The sequence below is a fragment of the Centroberyx affinis genome, unplaced genomic scaffold, assembly GCF_046629955.1.
Source record: "Centroberyx affinis isolate AG114_WGS23_722 - 3 ecotype Tasmania unplaced genomic scaffold, CSIRO-AGI_Caff_v1 ptg003431l_1, whole genome shotgun sequence".
In the NCBI taxonomy this organism is placed as follows: Eukaryota; Metazoa; Chordata; class Actinopteri; order Beryciformes; family Berycidae; genus Centroberyx; species Centroberyx affinis.
In genome coordinates this window covers 2294-17453 of record NW_027281404.1, presented here as the reverse complement: position 1 = coordinate 17453, position 15160 = coordinate 2294, and the positions used below count along the sequence as shown (strand labels likewise).

At 43.7% G+C, this 15160-nt stretch overlaps 1 protein-coding gene across 1 annotated transcript in view; it reads left to right on the top strand.

Annotated features, from left to right (window-relative positions):
- Window positions 1-14600, top strand: part of LOC139661014 (solute carrier organic anion transporter family member 2B1-like) — a 38807-nt gene extending 24207 nt beyond the window's left edge. Inside the window, exons 7-9 of the mRNA XM_071539324.1 lie at window positions 2646-2776; window positions 12221-12299; window positions 14310-14600. Coding sequence (XP_071395425.1) covers window positions 2646-2776; window positions 12221-12299; window positions 14310-14548 — 449 coding nt within the window. The 3' untranslated portion in view covers window positions 14549-14600. The remainder of the gene's footprint in view (window positions 1-2645; window positions 2777-12220; window positions 12300-14309) is intronic.
- The last annotated feature ends 560 nt before the right edge of the window (window positions 14601-15160 follow it).

Genomic DNA, 15160 nt, shown 5'->3' with positions numbered 1-15160 from the left:
TGTTTTTCCTCAGCAGGTCTCTCCTGCACGTGTTTTATCAAAGCATTTTAGCAAGTGGTCTATTTTATGCTGTTGTTTGCTGGGGATGCGGCTTAAGCTCAGGGGACAGAAACAAGATCGATAAACTGATCAGGAAGGCAGGATCCATTATTGGCTTGACCCCTTGACTCGCTAGAAGTGGTCACGGAGCAAAGGATGGGTAGGAAAGTCAAGAGTGTTCTGCAAAATGAGGATCATCCAGTGTACAGTGTTTTTAGCGAACTGCAGAGCTCGTTCAGCGTCAGGTGTGTTCTGCCCAGCTGATCAGAGGTTCAGGAAGTCTCTGCACCTGCTGTGAAGTTTTCTAATGAACATTGTCTCTGACTGTCACTGTTGTTGATGACGATGATGATCTGATGATGATGTTGATGACTAGGATGGTGTTTGTACTGAGGAGTGTGGTAATGTTGGTGTCCATGAATATGTTGATGTCTTATATAACCACTAACATATACTAGTACAGTCACATTGATGTTTACACTATGTATTACGGTGTTGTGCTCTCCACTTATTTTGTACCGCCTTGAGATACCTGCCTTTTCCTACTGTCCTGCCTGTTGTCAAGTTCAGGTTCAAGTTCAATAACTTTATTTGTCCCCGGTGGGGCAATTGGTTATGCAGCAGTGGGACGCATACATTTAGCACACATAAAACACAGGGCACATAAATACAGCAAGACCAAAGACATAAATACACAATAAAAATAAAAATAAAAAATACGCAGTTAATTAAAAGATACATGTTATGCAGACAACTACCTTTTCCTCCTAGAGTTTAGGAGGGAGATGGCAGAGGGTATGAAGGAGTGTTTGTATCTGTTGGTTTTAGCTAGTGGAAGTCTGAGGAGGAACCAGATGGCAGAAACTGAAACCGTTGATGTAAAGGATGGGAACAATCAGACAGGATGGATTCTGCTTTCTTATATAACTGTTTGTTGTAAAGATCCTGCAGAGTTTCCTGAGCAGTGCCAGTTATTTTGCTACAGATATTAACCACCTTATTGAGTACATTTTTGTGTTTTACCTTGAGAGATTGATACAGGCAGATAGAGAAGAAAGTGAGCACAGACTCAATAAAAGATCGATAAAACATTGTCATCAGGGTCCTGTCAACCTGGAACTTAGAGAGTTTCCTGAGACAAAAGAGACGCTGCTGGCTTTTCTTGTACACCATGTCGGTATTACTCTCAAATGTCAGTTTATTGTCTAATATAGTTCCCAAATACTTGTAGGACTCCACTATTTCTATATTCTGGCCATCAATCACTGTACTGACAGGAGAGGGGTGGGAACGTCTAAAATCAATACACATATTTTTAGTCTTTCACATTCAGTTCTAAAAACGATTCATCACACCAATTTGAAAAGTAGTCAACAACAGGACCATGGGAAATTTCCTCACTATTTAGCAGGCTCACTATGACTGTATCACCATCAAACTTCAAGATGTGATGGTTTTCGTACATGCTGCGGCAGTCATTAGTGTACAATATGTACAGTAGAGGAGAGAGGACGCAGTAGATATATATGTCTATATATATATATATCTATATGAATGGTGGCACTCAGTTTACCCCCTGGGGGGATTAATAAAGTATTTTGTATCGTATCATATCGTATCCAGAGTTACAGTAGAGTCACAGCAGAGTCACAGTAGAGTCACAGTAGAGTCACAGTAGAGTCACAGCAGAGTCACAGTAGAGTCTGGGAACGATGAAACTGAACTCTGCAGGTTGAAGCCTCGGGATTAATGGAGCTTGACGGAGGCAAGTCTGAACAAAAACCAGAGCATTCTTTATACCGTGTGGCGTAAATGAATGTGTGTGTGTGTGTGTGTGTGTGTGTGTGTGTGTGTGTGTGTGTGTGTGTCCTGTTTGGTGTTACCGCTCTGCAGTAAAACCTGAGATGGTCGTGTCAGTTATCACAGTCTTTGTGCCAGATACAACACACTCTGTCTGTGTGGCTCAGGAACAGTCGCTGTGTTGTTGATCTGCAGGAGAAATTGTGGAAATAAAACAGATGAAAATTAATAAAAGAAATGGAAAAAAGAAAATAGTCCCGGATTTCAGACTTTCCCATCAGCACATGAACGCAGCATGACAGGTCAGAATCAGCTGATTCTTGGGCCGGTGACGATCTGTCCACCAAATTTCAGCGAAATCCGTTTGTAACGTTTTGAGATATCTTGCTGACAAACAGACATCCAGAACTTCACCCAATCAGCTGTCTAACATCTCACTAATATTACAGCAGTGCGTCCGTTTCTCTCCCAGGAAAAGACAGAACGAGCAGGTCGGATGTGGTTTACAAATCTCTCCATGACTTGGCACCTGTGTATCTAAGTGATGTTCTGATAAGGTCCACTGCTGAGAGATCCTCAGGTCTTCTAACAGGAATCTCTTGGTTGTTCCTTGTTGTTTGGTCCATTTGCAAAGTCTTATTTCATCATTTTACTGTCAGTGTGAAGCACTTTGAGTTGTACGCCATACATGAAATGTGCAACACAAATCAAGGCTTAACTTGCCTATTTTTCATTTCCTTTTGTTTCTGATTCATGGCTATATTCATTCATAACCTGACTGCCCCGTGCTGTGTGCTCTTTACCAGATGAGATCCTTCTGGACCCTCAGGACCTGCGCTGGGTCGGAGCCTGGTGGCTCGGCTTCCTGGTGGCCTCCTGCCTCCTGTTCCTCACCTCGCTGCCCTACCTCTACTTCCCCAGGAACATGTCCAAAGAGGTTTGTACGATCCCAACAAGCCCTACTTCAACCTGTTCTTCAGCTTCTGGTGTAATCTAGAGGAGGAGTGGAGGAGTGGAGGTGTGGAGGAAGGAGTGGAGGTGTGGAGGAGTGGAGGAGTGGAGGTGTAGACGGTGTAGCAACCGTGTGCCATGGAGGATCGAGAATCTGCAGGTTTGCACTGCAGCCAAAGATTAAACCAGGTCCTCGTTTAAAATATGATATGCGCTCCATGGATTCACAATCACATCTGCTGTACAAGTGCTTTACCTGGGGCACACTGAGGATGTAAAGAACCATGTTTGTCATAAGTAATTTCATCTAGCATAAATTATTGTAAATATTTCTTCTCAACTGCCATAACAACGTAAGAAACACTTTGCAACAGGACGTTCAACGCACTACCGTTTCTTTTTAAACCTGCTGTTTGCAACATGTTGAGGCTGTTGAACGTGACCCAGGTGACTTCACTGATCACTTCCATCCACAGAGCTCGAATGGCTCAAACGGTTCCTCCACTGTTTGTCATGCTAATTTGGCTAGTTCAGCATAAAATGGCCAATATGGAATTTTAAGTGTTAGTTGCTATGGTGACAATACGTTAGCAGCAAGGCTAACGTAGCTTTATCAAAGACTGTATTTCTCTCTCTAGCTCTTCTAGTCAAAATCAGCATATTAGCATAATCAAGCAGGTCCCTTTAACTTAATACAGCCCCTTAAATGCTATAAACTAACATAGCTTAGCCCAGTGGTTCTCAACGTGGGGTCCGGGGACCACCAGGGGTCCTTGAGGGGGTTCCAGGGGGTCCCCAGCAAATTTATGAATTGTTAAACTTCACCATTATTTAATTTACAAGAAGTTAACACAATGACATAATGTAGAATAATGACTGTTTTGATCATAGTGTCACTGTTATCTACAGATAGTCATGGAATTCTGGACAAAATCATTATCTAACAAAAAAATATTTTCAGATTTGGGTCTGAGAGACAAAATCTCATCAAATGGGGGTCCGTGGCCCTAATGTCAACTAAATTAAGGGTCCGTGAGAATCACTGGCTTAGCCTACCTTTAGTGGACAAGAAAAGTTAGCACTTGCTAACTTCAAATAGCTAACAGACATCAGCTGAAACAGATTAACTCAACTATAAACACTTCCACTAACTGCACAGAGTTAAAAGAGGCAGCAGCAGGTGACAGAGCTCCACCTGCTGGAGGCAGAGTGACTCCATTCAGCTGAAGTGTTTCCACTGCTTTGGTTCCTGCTGTAAAACCTCTCAGCTCAGTGACTTGCTGTTTATACAGAGTCGCTTTATACAGAAGCTAGTCCAACGGTTCACATAAAAAATGGCCGCCGCTCCGATCATTCAGGACCGTTGATTTGAATGGGAATGACTGTTCTACTCAAGTTCTGTGGTTCCTCCTCTCTGGTTGAAGCTGCTAATCAGTGAATTCACCTGGAGTCTTTGGTTGGAATGAAAACCTGCAGACTCTCGGCCCTCCATGGCTCCTGGTTCCCTGGTGTCGTGTTGTGTAGGTGCCAGATTTTATCGTTGAGCCCTCTGGGGATGACGAGCCTCAATTTAACCAAACACCTGTGATGGGAGGAGCATTGACAAACCCTCTCTTACCCATGCTCCTTTCCTTGGCGTCCAAGGTTTCTACGCAAGTGCCCAAGCTGGTTTAACCGCCTGAGGGAGAGTTGCATCACACCCTGTGCTGGTAAACAGGAAGTCATGATGATCTTACCCTCCAGATCAGAGGTTCAGTGAAACAGTATAAACCTTAAAGGTGCAGCAGAGGTCTAGCAGTTTTAAACATCAATCTATAATTGTCAAATTAAAGTTGCTGTCTTGGTCTAATGACTGTAATGAGAGCATGTTGGAGACGGTTGGTCTCCTCTATCTCACACCAGTACTATTGTTAGTTCTAGTGTTTCTCCACAGTAAGACTACATTTCCCATCAGCCCCATTGCTTTCTGCCCCCCTCCCCCTCCCTGAAGAGGATCAACATGTTGGAAGTGATTTCCTGTTTTGTGCCGTAAAGCGATCCAGTAGACTTCCCTCCAAACAATGGAAAACGCAGAGTAGAGGCTGATAGAGGCTGACAGTCTGATACTGATGCTCTGCTACCTGACTACTGTCTAGATCAGTGGTTCTCAAAGTGGGGTCCAGGGACCCCTAGGGGTCCATGGCACTCTGCCAGGGGGTCCGTGAAAAGTTTTCAGATTCATTTAAATTATCATGATATAAAAAAAGTTTTTTTGAAATGCATTTCAAATTAGCACTTTTCTCCTGATTTCCCTTTGATATTTTGTTTAGGTACAGCGTGCCTTGCAGCTAATTGATTGATTGCTTTATGGTTTTATGAGATGGTGCAAATATTTTGAATACATATCCAATATCTTTCTAATACATTTCTCTTGTGTTGTTCTTTCACATAACTAAGACTATAGAAGTGTAAAAAATAGGCTACATCAGATTATTCCAAGGGACATACATGTCAAGTCAATTTTTATTTATATAGCCCAAAATCACAAATCAGAATGAGGGGGTCCCCGGTATATTCTCTATCTTGTAAGGGGTCCTTGGCTGAAAAACAATTGAGAACCTCTGGTCTAGATGCCTCTGAGCAAGGCACCTGGCACCTGACTGCTGCAGAGGACAGGAGCAGACTGTGGTTTAATTCACTGGGCAGCTCTTTTCCTCTAATGGAAAAAGATCCTACAGTGCGTCCTCAGTAAATCTTCCCTGAGTAAATAAAGTATATTAATAAATATGAAGTCATTAGATAGATTTGTAAGTCTGCTCTGTACGTATTGGCCTCAGTTGCCTCAACAGAGAAAGGAATCTGGTCTCAGTGTTGGTTTTGGCTCCGGCCCAGACCGAAACAACAAACTGAACTCTGCACAGGTTTTATGGGAGAAATCAGGCGCTTGGTGCCAAGGATTGCTCAATGCTGTAAAATGACACTGAGTGAGTGCAGCGTTCAATCTACCGAGACTCCCTCAGTTGAGACACACACACACACACACACACACACACACACACAAGTACATTTCTCAATGCCAGTTAAAGCACTCAGCAGAGCAAAACGTTTGCGTGTCATTTAACTCCAGAGTGCAGCCAAGATTCAACCCAACTTTCGATTTTCTCTCACACAAGAGATATTTGACTGAACTGTTGTTGCCTTTCCCCTCAGGTCACAAACTGTATAAACTGTACCTTCAAGTTAAGATCTGCTGCAGTGTTATAGTATATTTTCATTTCACAATGTAGACATTTGGCTGATATCCAGAGTGACTCACAGCAAGTGTAACAGTAGATTTAGCTTGTATTCATGTTGGCAACAATACAAGAACCAAAATCAGTGGCAGTTCAAAGGGCACCAACAAAGTAGAATAAGCAGAAAATATTCCTGTTTGAGCTGCAATTTTCATTTTTCACCAGCAAGTCAGCTCAAGACTTTATGACACCCAAGAGGAAGTGATTGATGGTCGACCCGTTATGTAACTTTAGTGAGTTCATTAAAGTTAAGCAGAGAGTCATCCATCAGAGAGAGGGAGAGAGAGAGAGAGAGAGAGAGAGAGAGAGAGATAAACACACAGAGAGAGAGATAGAGAGACAGAGACAGACAGAGAGAGAGAGAGGGAGAAACACACAGAGAGAGAGACAGAGAGAGAGAGAGAGAGAGAGAGAGAGAGAGAGAGAGACAGAGAGAGAGAGAGAGGGAGAGAGGGAGAAACACAGAGAGAGAGAGAGAGAGACAGAGAGAGAGAGACAGAGAGAGAGAGAGAGAGGGAGAGAGGGAGAAACACACAGAGAGAGAGAGAGACAGAGAGAGAGAGAGAGAGAGAGAGAGATAAACACACAGAGAGAGAGATAGAGAGACAGAGACAGACAGAGAGAGAGAGAGGGAGAAACACACAGAGAGAGAGAGAGACAGAGAGAGAGAGAGAGAGAGAGGGAGAGAGGGAGAAACACAGAGAGAGAGAGAGAGAGAGACAGAGAGAGAGAGACAGAGAGAGAGAGAGAGGGAGAGAGGGAGAAACACAGAGAGAGAGAGAGAGGCAGAGAGAGAGAGAGAGAGAGAGAGAGAGAGAGAGAGAGAGAGAATACTTGTAGGTACAACACATTTTTTTGGGAGGTCAGTGCAACAAACTCCTCTCTGTGTCTCTGGTAGATCGCTCTGTCCGGTTTAGCATGCTAACACTTTAGCATACAGTATGTTAAGTAATGGCAGGCGACCAGCATTATGCTAAAAGTGAGAAAATGAGAACAGCCGCAGCTCAACGGCTGATAGTCTATTTTAATGATTAGTGGATTGATAAAATAGACAAAGCGTAGCCTAACGCGTTTCATTCACAGAGTTAGCCAGACAGCTAAAGCTTTTGTCCTGTTGCTTCATAATGGATTTCTCTAATGATGAAGATGAGATTTAGTTTTCAGAAGTTATGTAGGCTACAGGCCAAAGAATAAAAACCAAAACCAACTGTGGATTACTAAAAGGTTTATCTTCATATTTTGGATAATGCTAATCGCCTACAGTTACTTAGCATTCTGTATGCTAAAGCGTTAGCATGCTAAACCAGACAGAGCTAACTAGCACAGACACACAGAGGATCTTGGTGTCAGTCCTCCTGTATATTGGGTAAAGTAACAAAAGGGCCCAACTAATGAAAAGTCAGTGCGGTCCTTTAAGTGAGAGAGAGATATTCATACAACAGTTAGTTCAACAGAGTCAAAATCAGGTTCATCCTTCAGTGAACAGAGAGAGGGAAAGAGAGGGATGATAGAGAGAGAAAAAGAGAGAGAGAGAGGGAGAAATGTGAAAAAGTGTGAGAGTGAGGGAGAAAGAGAGGAGGAGACTCTCCCTCTGTTGCAAAGACGTCAGATTGTTTACACAGCGGTTTGTGATTCATAGTGTAATGAACGTAGGATCTAATTTGCATTAGTTTACACTGTGACTCACCGGCTAATGGAGAGACTCATCAAGCCTGTTTCAGTTTACTGAGCTACATGCCCGTTCAGTGAGATTATTTGTCTTAAAGTTACAATATACATTTCCGCATTAAAATAGCTAAAAACGACTAGACCAGATGATCCGTCAGAGAGTGAGGAAGGAAGTCGTCCAGCTACACTATATTGCCAAAAGTATTCACTCACCCATCCAAATAATTGAAATCAGGTGTTCCAATCACTTCCATGGCCACAGGTGTATAAAATCAAGCACCAAGGCATGCAGACTGTTTCTACAAACATTTGTGAAAGAATGGGTCGCTCTCAGGAGTTCAGTGAATTCCAGCGTGGTACTGTGATAGGATGCCACCTGTGCAACAAGTCCAGTCGTGAAATTTCCTCGCTCCTAAATATTCCACAGTCAACTGTCAGTGGTATTATAACAAAGTGGAAGCGATTGGGAACAACAGCAACTCAGCCACGAAGTGGTAGGCCACGTAAAATGACGGAGTGGGGCCAGCGGATGCTGAGGCGCATAGTGCGCAGAGGTCGCCAACCTTCTGCAGAGTCAATCGCTACAGACCTCCAAACTTCATGTGGCCTTCAGATTAGCTCAAGAACAGTGCGTAGAGAGCTTCATGGAATGGGTTTCCATGGCCGAGCAGCTGCATCCAAGCCATACATCACCAAGTGCAATGCAAAGCGTTGGATGCAGTGGTGTACAGCACACCGCCAATGGACTCTAGAGCAGTGGAGACACGTTCTCTGGAGTGACGAATCGCGCTTCACCATCTGGCGATCTGATGGACGAGTCTGGGTTTGGCGGTTGCCAGGAGAACGGTACTTGTCTGACTGCATTGTGCCAACTGTAAAGTTTGGTGGAGGGGGGATTATGGTGTGGGGTTGTTTTTTCAGGAGCTGGGCTTGGCCCCTTAGTTCCAGTGAAAGGAACTCTGAATGCTTCGTACCAAGAGATTTTGGACAATTCCATGCTCCCAACTTTGTGGGAACAGTTTGGGGATGGCCCCTTCCTGTTCCAACATGACTGTGCACCAGTGCACAAAGCAAGGTCCATAAAGACGGATGAGAGAGTTTGGTGTGGATGAACTTGACTGGCCTGCACAGAGTCCTGACCTCAACCCGATAGAACACCTTTGGGATGAATTAGAGCGGAGACTGAGAGCCAGGCCTTCTCGTCCAACATCAGTGTGTGACCTCACAAATGCGCTTCTGGAAGAATGGTCAAAAATTCCCATAAACACACTCCTAAACCTTGTGGAAAGCCTTCCCAGACGAGTTGAAGCTGTTATAGCTGCAAAGGGTGGACCGACGTCATATTAAACCCTATGGATTAAGAATGGGATGTCACTTAAGTTCATATGCGAGTCAAGGCAGGTGAGCCAATACTTTTGGCAATACAGCTAGCCGCTCTAGCCGCTCTGTTGTTTTTTTCATTCTGTTGTTTTTATCTCTCACTGTGACGGATCAGATGATTCATTCCTGTTTGCTGCGTTCTGTCGCCGAAGCTGTCCCCGTAAAAAAACTCCCATGATCCCACGCTACTTCACGACATCATCAAACTACGTCTTTTGTTATTGTTTTGATTGAGACCCCTAGTGGCAGAAATTACATACTGTGAGTTTAAAGTAAAAATCTGCATTAATCTTGTTTTTCTTCATTTCGACGACACCTTCAGTGATCAGCGGCTTTGGTGTTTTGCACTGAACCAAAATACCATAAAAATAAAAGTCGCTCAATGTAGACCGCTGCTTCTTCTATTCATTCTACCTTCTTCTATTTATTCCAAACAAACAAACCACTGTTTGAAATAGGCGATAAATATGAAAGGTAAAGTCAGAATTTGTTGTCGAGATGAGACGCTTGTCAGCATCTCAATAACTGATGGCAACAATGATGTATTTCCCTATATAGTGCTGCTCTATTAGTGCACTAATTAGCGGTAAATCACACATGATTAATGAGTGAATTCAGACACTTCATTCATCATCATTCATCATCAACCTGCGTCTGCGTTCACCAGTCACATAAACAAATGTTTCAGCTCACATTTGACCAATATTCCTTCAAAGCCGTGTATGAGTCACTAGCTGACATTAAACGTTAAGGCGTTTTCCGACCTTATGTCTGTGAATAAATATTCTCTGTGTCGGAGTTGTGTTCGGCTTCTTTTTTCTGTTTATTTTCACACAGCAGCTCTTCACTGATCCAGCTGTGAGGTTTCCTTCAGGTTTTGGATTCTCACTAGCTGATATTAACAAAAAACACCTGACAATAAGCTCTGTGCCGTATAACCTGCAGCTAGAGATAAAGACCTTCCTGAACAACAGACAGACATGTTAATGTTAGTGTTAACCAGCTCAAATTAGCTTAACAAAACATGCATTTATAATTAGTTATGAATTGACAGTTAAAAGAAAACATCTTTAGAATAGCTTGACGTCTTTTTGGAACCAAAAAAAGTTTATTTACTTGCATTAGTAAACGAGGTTTGGTGAAGTAGAGGATGATGTCATCATTATAAAACCACAGAAGGGTTACAGCTTGGTTGCTTGGTAACGGCCAGCTGACGACAGACACGCAATGCATTCTGGTACTTTCACCGTTTTAGTGACCAGGCTTGTTCACTACATATTACAGTGCATTGTGGGAAATATGTAATGCCCTCAACATCATTCCACAATATCATTTTGCGATTCAGACACTAATAAAAAATGTCTGATGTACCTATTAGTGCCCTAAAACTCAGATAGTGATCCATTCCGGCCACAGCCTGTTGTATGTTTCTAGTTTCACTTTTTCACTTTTTTTGTGTCACGTTGTTTTTATTAAACTAAAACATTATTTATGCCTGACATGGATTTTCTCCTCTTTATTCTGAAGCCACCGCAGCACTTGAGCTTTTCTTGATCCCAAAGTAAAAACATCAGGCAGAAAAAAAAAATTTCACAGATCCATTTGTTTTTTATTTCTGAGCAAAAGCACTTGAATGGGTGACAACTCGGATTTACGACTTCCAGCCTCAGAAGATTTACGAGCTCGAGAAGCACCTGAAGGCAGCATGAGTACTAGATAAAATCGTTTGGGGGGGTTTATTTTTTGTGTGAAAATACGTCATAAGTTGAAGTTGCTTTTGAGAGAAAGAGCCTGACAGTTCCTCCAATCGGTTGTCTGATCTGAAGAGATGCAGGAATATAGGAGAAGCTCAGACTTTGTTGCTTCATGATCTTTCACTTTATTGATATCGTTGCCAGTAAATACATTCACCTTAGTTTCATGTTGTGCTCTTTCTGGCAGTAAAATAGGTTAATAACTCAAGATCTCCCACAAGCCCTTGCAGAAGCCCCCCCCACACACACACACACACACAAACACTCCCTCCACCAAAGGAGCTACATCCTCCCCAGGAGAATTGCAGTTGTATTTGTTTCAGTGGAGACACACATGGCCTTCGAGCTTTTTCCCCAGAAGCCTCACCATCTTATCTTCGCCAAGCCACACATTTCTGTGGAAAACGCTGCTAGAGAACAGAGTCTGGTGCTTTAATGTGAAACTTCTGCTGTTAAAACAAGTTCATAACAATTGTTGAGTGGACGCTTTTATCCAAAGTGCGTCACAGCACCATGAGTGCAGACATGGCCCCAGAGGTTGCCTGGTATCAGACAGAACTGTCAACTCGTTACTCTCCATTTCCATCTGCAGTCTAATTGGCTAATCGTTAGCCCCCCCCCCCCCCCCCCGGCGCTCATTGGACCGATCATTTTTCAACCGAGAAACCGCTGTTTCATGTCACGATGCCAGACCAGAATCAGTCAACTGGTGGAGTGGGCGGAGTCAAAGGTCTGGACCCAGGCAACCCCAGAGGGACAGCAGTGACTATTACTCTAAATGAGACAATATTCAGATGAATGTGTCTCCATGTGTTGCTTATAGATCTGTTCCCTTCATGTTCCTGTCTCCAGCTGGTCCGGTCAGCAGGACTGAGGAGGATCACCGGAGACTCGGACGGTTTCAGACTTTACTGAAACCTTCATGATCTCCGTTTCCCTCTAAAATCCTGAGCATGCTCAGTTTCAGCCTCTCCTTCTGTTTCCTGCTGTCAGTCTCTTTCTCCTCTGAAACCAGTTCAGCCTCTGGAAGGCAGAGGAGAGTCAGGCGGTCCAGAGAGAGTCCTGGTTGGATTCAGGTGTTTACAGTCTGAACCGCTTCAGTAATGAGACTGAACCCAGAATGCTGCACATGTCTTAATGAGATTCTGCTTACTCCAACTATTCAGGTTAAGGGGATCAGAAAATACTGTTCACACGGCAAATTGTTAGTCAGACTGTTGTCTTAATCGGGTTCATATCAGATTATTGCTGTCCATGTAAACAGAGTCGTGTCAGACTGTTGGGGGTTAGAGAGGTTTCGAAACCAGCAGTGAAAACAAGTCCGGTGTGTGATGTTCTGCTTCCACGTCTGTCCAGGACGCCGCGGGAGACGAAGAGTCCAGACCGGAGAAGACAGATCCGCTGCAGGAACTCTCCCTGCTCCAGTTCCTCAAAAGTAAGTCGTCTCTTTCCTCTTCTGTTTCCTGTTTCAGGGCCGAAGGAACTAAAAGGCAACGAGTATTACAGAAGTGGACAAGATGTCACTGTCATGTCTTGGATTAAAGCAAGACTCTATAGCAGCTTTGGATTTTTGTTGAAGAAATGTTCTGGAGTCAGAGGTCTGGGGTCTTACTTGAATATATATTTATTAAAAGGAGTCTCATGAGAGGAAGAGATGCGCACAGCAGGAGGCTACGTACACTTCTTCAAAGAGGAAGAGATTGAACCAGTCCTTTATGTTTCTTTCAAGGACGTACAGAATGTGCTGACATTAGAACAGGTCACCAAAGTACAGTAGAAGCAACAGGTTATGTCTTCAGTTAGAGCTTCCATAGACATCTGAGAGACATCCAGGAGCCACTCTGACAACAAGACCTCTGGCATAGCAGGTTATGGCACAAGGGTTACAGAGAGGTGACCATACATCATGAAACCTTACATTCTCTGAGCTGACCCCAGTTCAGCTGTTAATACATATGTTGAATTTTCTTCCACAATTTTACTTTAGATTTTGACAAAAATATTGTCAAAGACAATAAGGGGTTAAGGAGGTGAATTCAACAAATCTATTCTGCCGAATCGCCGATGAAAAACTGGCACACAAACGGTTCAAACTTTAGCCCCGCCCACAAAGCCACCGATCGGCTCGATCGTTTCTCAGAGCGAGAACAAGCCGCTGACGAGGGAAACTCCAGACTCTCTGAATCGCTCCACAAAATCTGAAGAGTGGAGGGACGAGACTCAGGAGTCTGAAGCAGGCTGACACCTTCACCGGTCCTGCTTTGAAACACATTCCTAACTTCTCCTGCAGCAGGCTCGCATAAACAGACGGTGACTTCTGCAAATAAAAAGATGATAAACTGAGTTCAGGTGGGTTCATCCTCACTGAACCCTGATTAGCGTTTATGATAAAGAGTAGCCAGAATTCTGCTCTTTTGCATCATTTTTTAATTGTATCTGTTTATTTGACAGGGACAGTGTTCAATAAATATATTGTGCCAGATAAAGCTGTAAGCTAACTTCCATCCGTAGTCCCTGGGCAGAAGGCGATCATATCCATCCAGAACCTTGTGGATTGGGTAAAACGGTTTTGCCGAAGCCAAACGCAATGAAGATGATTTGCTAAACGACACGTGACTAGAGATTTTTCATGTCTTTCATACATGGTTTCAAGGGTGATTAAGGGAGAGTTCCTGTCTCCCTGAATTTTAAGACTTTCAATTAGAAAGTACAGAGTCAGGAAATTAAGATGTGTTTAAGGAGGTTTTGATGGAGGCTCCTCCATTAATAACTCCCTTAATTAATTTCAAGGGGATTTAGCATGAATTAAGTCATGAATTCATGTAAATGTAAGGTTATTTTAAGGGAGTACTGAGAATGATGTGATGATTGTTATGGTACGTTTTCACAGGAGCTTCATTTCACTCGAGGGATCGCCCAGTATCAGACGCTTGATAGGCGAGTTTCCATATCGGTTCCTCGCTGCACCTGATTGGACGAACGCTGTCACTCGCTGGGCCGTCTGCCCCCGGATTTCAAACTGGAAAAACATTGCGGCTCGTTTGCAAACTTTCTCTTATATTATGAAAATAGTTCACCGAAATGTGTTTCTGAAAACATCTGAGGCTGCAGCTGCTCAGTCTGTCTTCACTTTAGATCGACAGCGGTTAGTTTAAAAGTTTGTTCGGGAGTTTCGGGAGTTTCCAGAGGCGGCGAGACGCGCTGGATGCCCCTGATTTGCATAAAGTAGCCTAGACCTCAACTTTATGCAAATGTGGAGGGGCCAATGTGATGCCCCGTCTCTCCAAATGCACCGCGGCGCTCCCAGAATGCATTGCACGGCTGCTTACATAGAAAATGAATGGGAAGCGTGGAAATTATGGATCCTGTGGAAACGTACCATTAGACTCCAGGTTTCACACTGCCCCCCCCCCCCCCCTCATGCTGCCCCCCCCCTCCCCCTCAGGTTTCCCTCGCATCGCCCTGCGGACGCTGCGCAGCCCCGTCTTCCTGCTGGTGGTCTTGGCTCAGGTCTTCCTGGCGGCGCTGGTGGCCGGCCTCGCCACCTTCACCGCCAAGTTCATCGAGCGGCAGTTCACCCAGACCGCCTCCTTCTCCACCATGATGATAGGTGAGAGCGCAGACTGGTCACCTGTCAATCAAACAGTGTGGGCGGAGCTTGGATCTCCTGTTGATGCAGTTTGAGTTTCTCTTCTCTCTGTCTGTGCTAACTACCCAGCTCTTCTTCTTCTGTTGATTCCAAACAAACCGGAAACTAGTTACTTTACTTCGTTACTTGCCCTAAAAATAGTAACTAGTTACGTTACTAAGTTATTCTTTATTAAAAGTGCGTTAGAGTAGTTTCACGTTACCCACGTCAAATCATGCCTTTAAAATGCGTCTTCTGCTGATGTCATCGCTCTTAATGTACAGAAATCATCACTAATCATCAGGTTTGGGACACAGTCTGAAGTAACAAGCTGCTGTTGTCTAAAGAAAACATCAAGCAGCTTTCAGTCTCCTGGTTCACAGTAAACACTTAGTGGGTCTTGGACAGACTTTATCAACACTGTGAAACATTGGCTCCGTGTTCCTCTCTATAAAAAAGCCTAATTTGAGAAAAAAATATGCTATCGACACGGAGCTATTGATGTTAAAAGGTGCATCAACCGGTGAATGTCAAACTTCAAACTAATTTCACCCGGTGATCGATGAGCCTGAACTGATCCGGTCTGGACTCAGAATAAACGGCAGACTGACTCACAAGCTTTCTATTCAAATCCTCAGGTTAGATAGTGAAAGCTAAACTTACAGTTA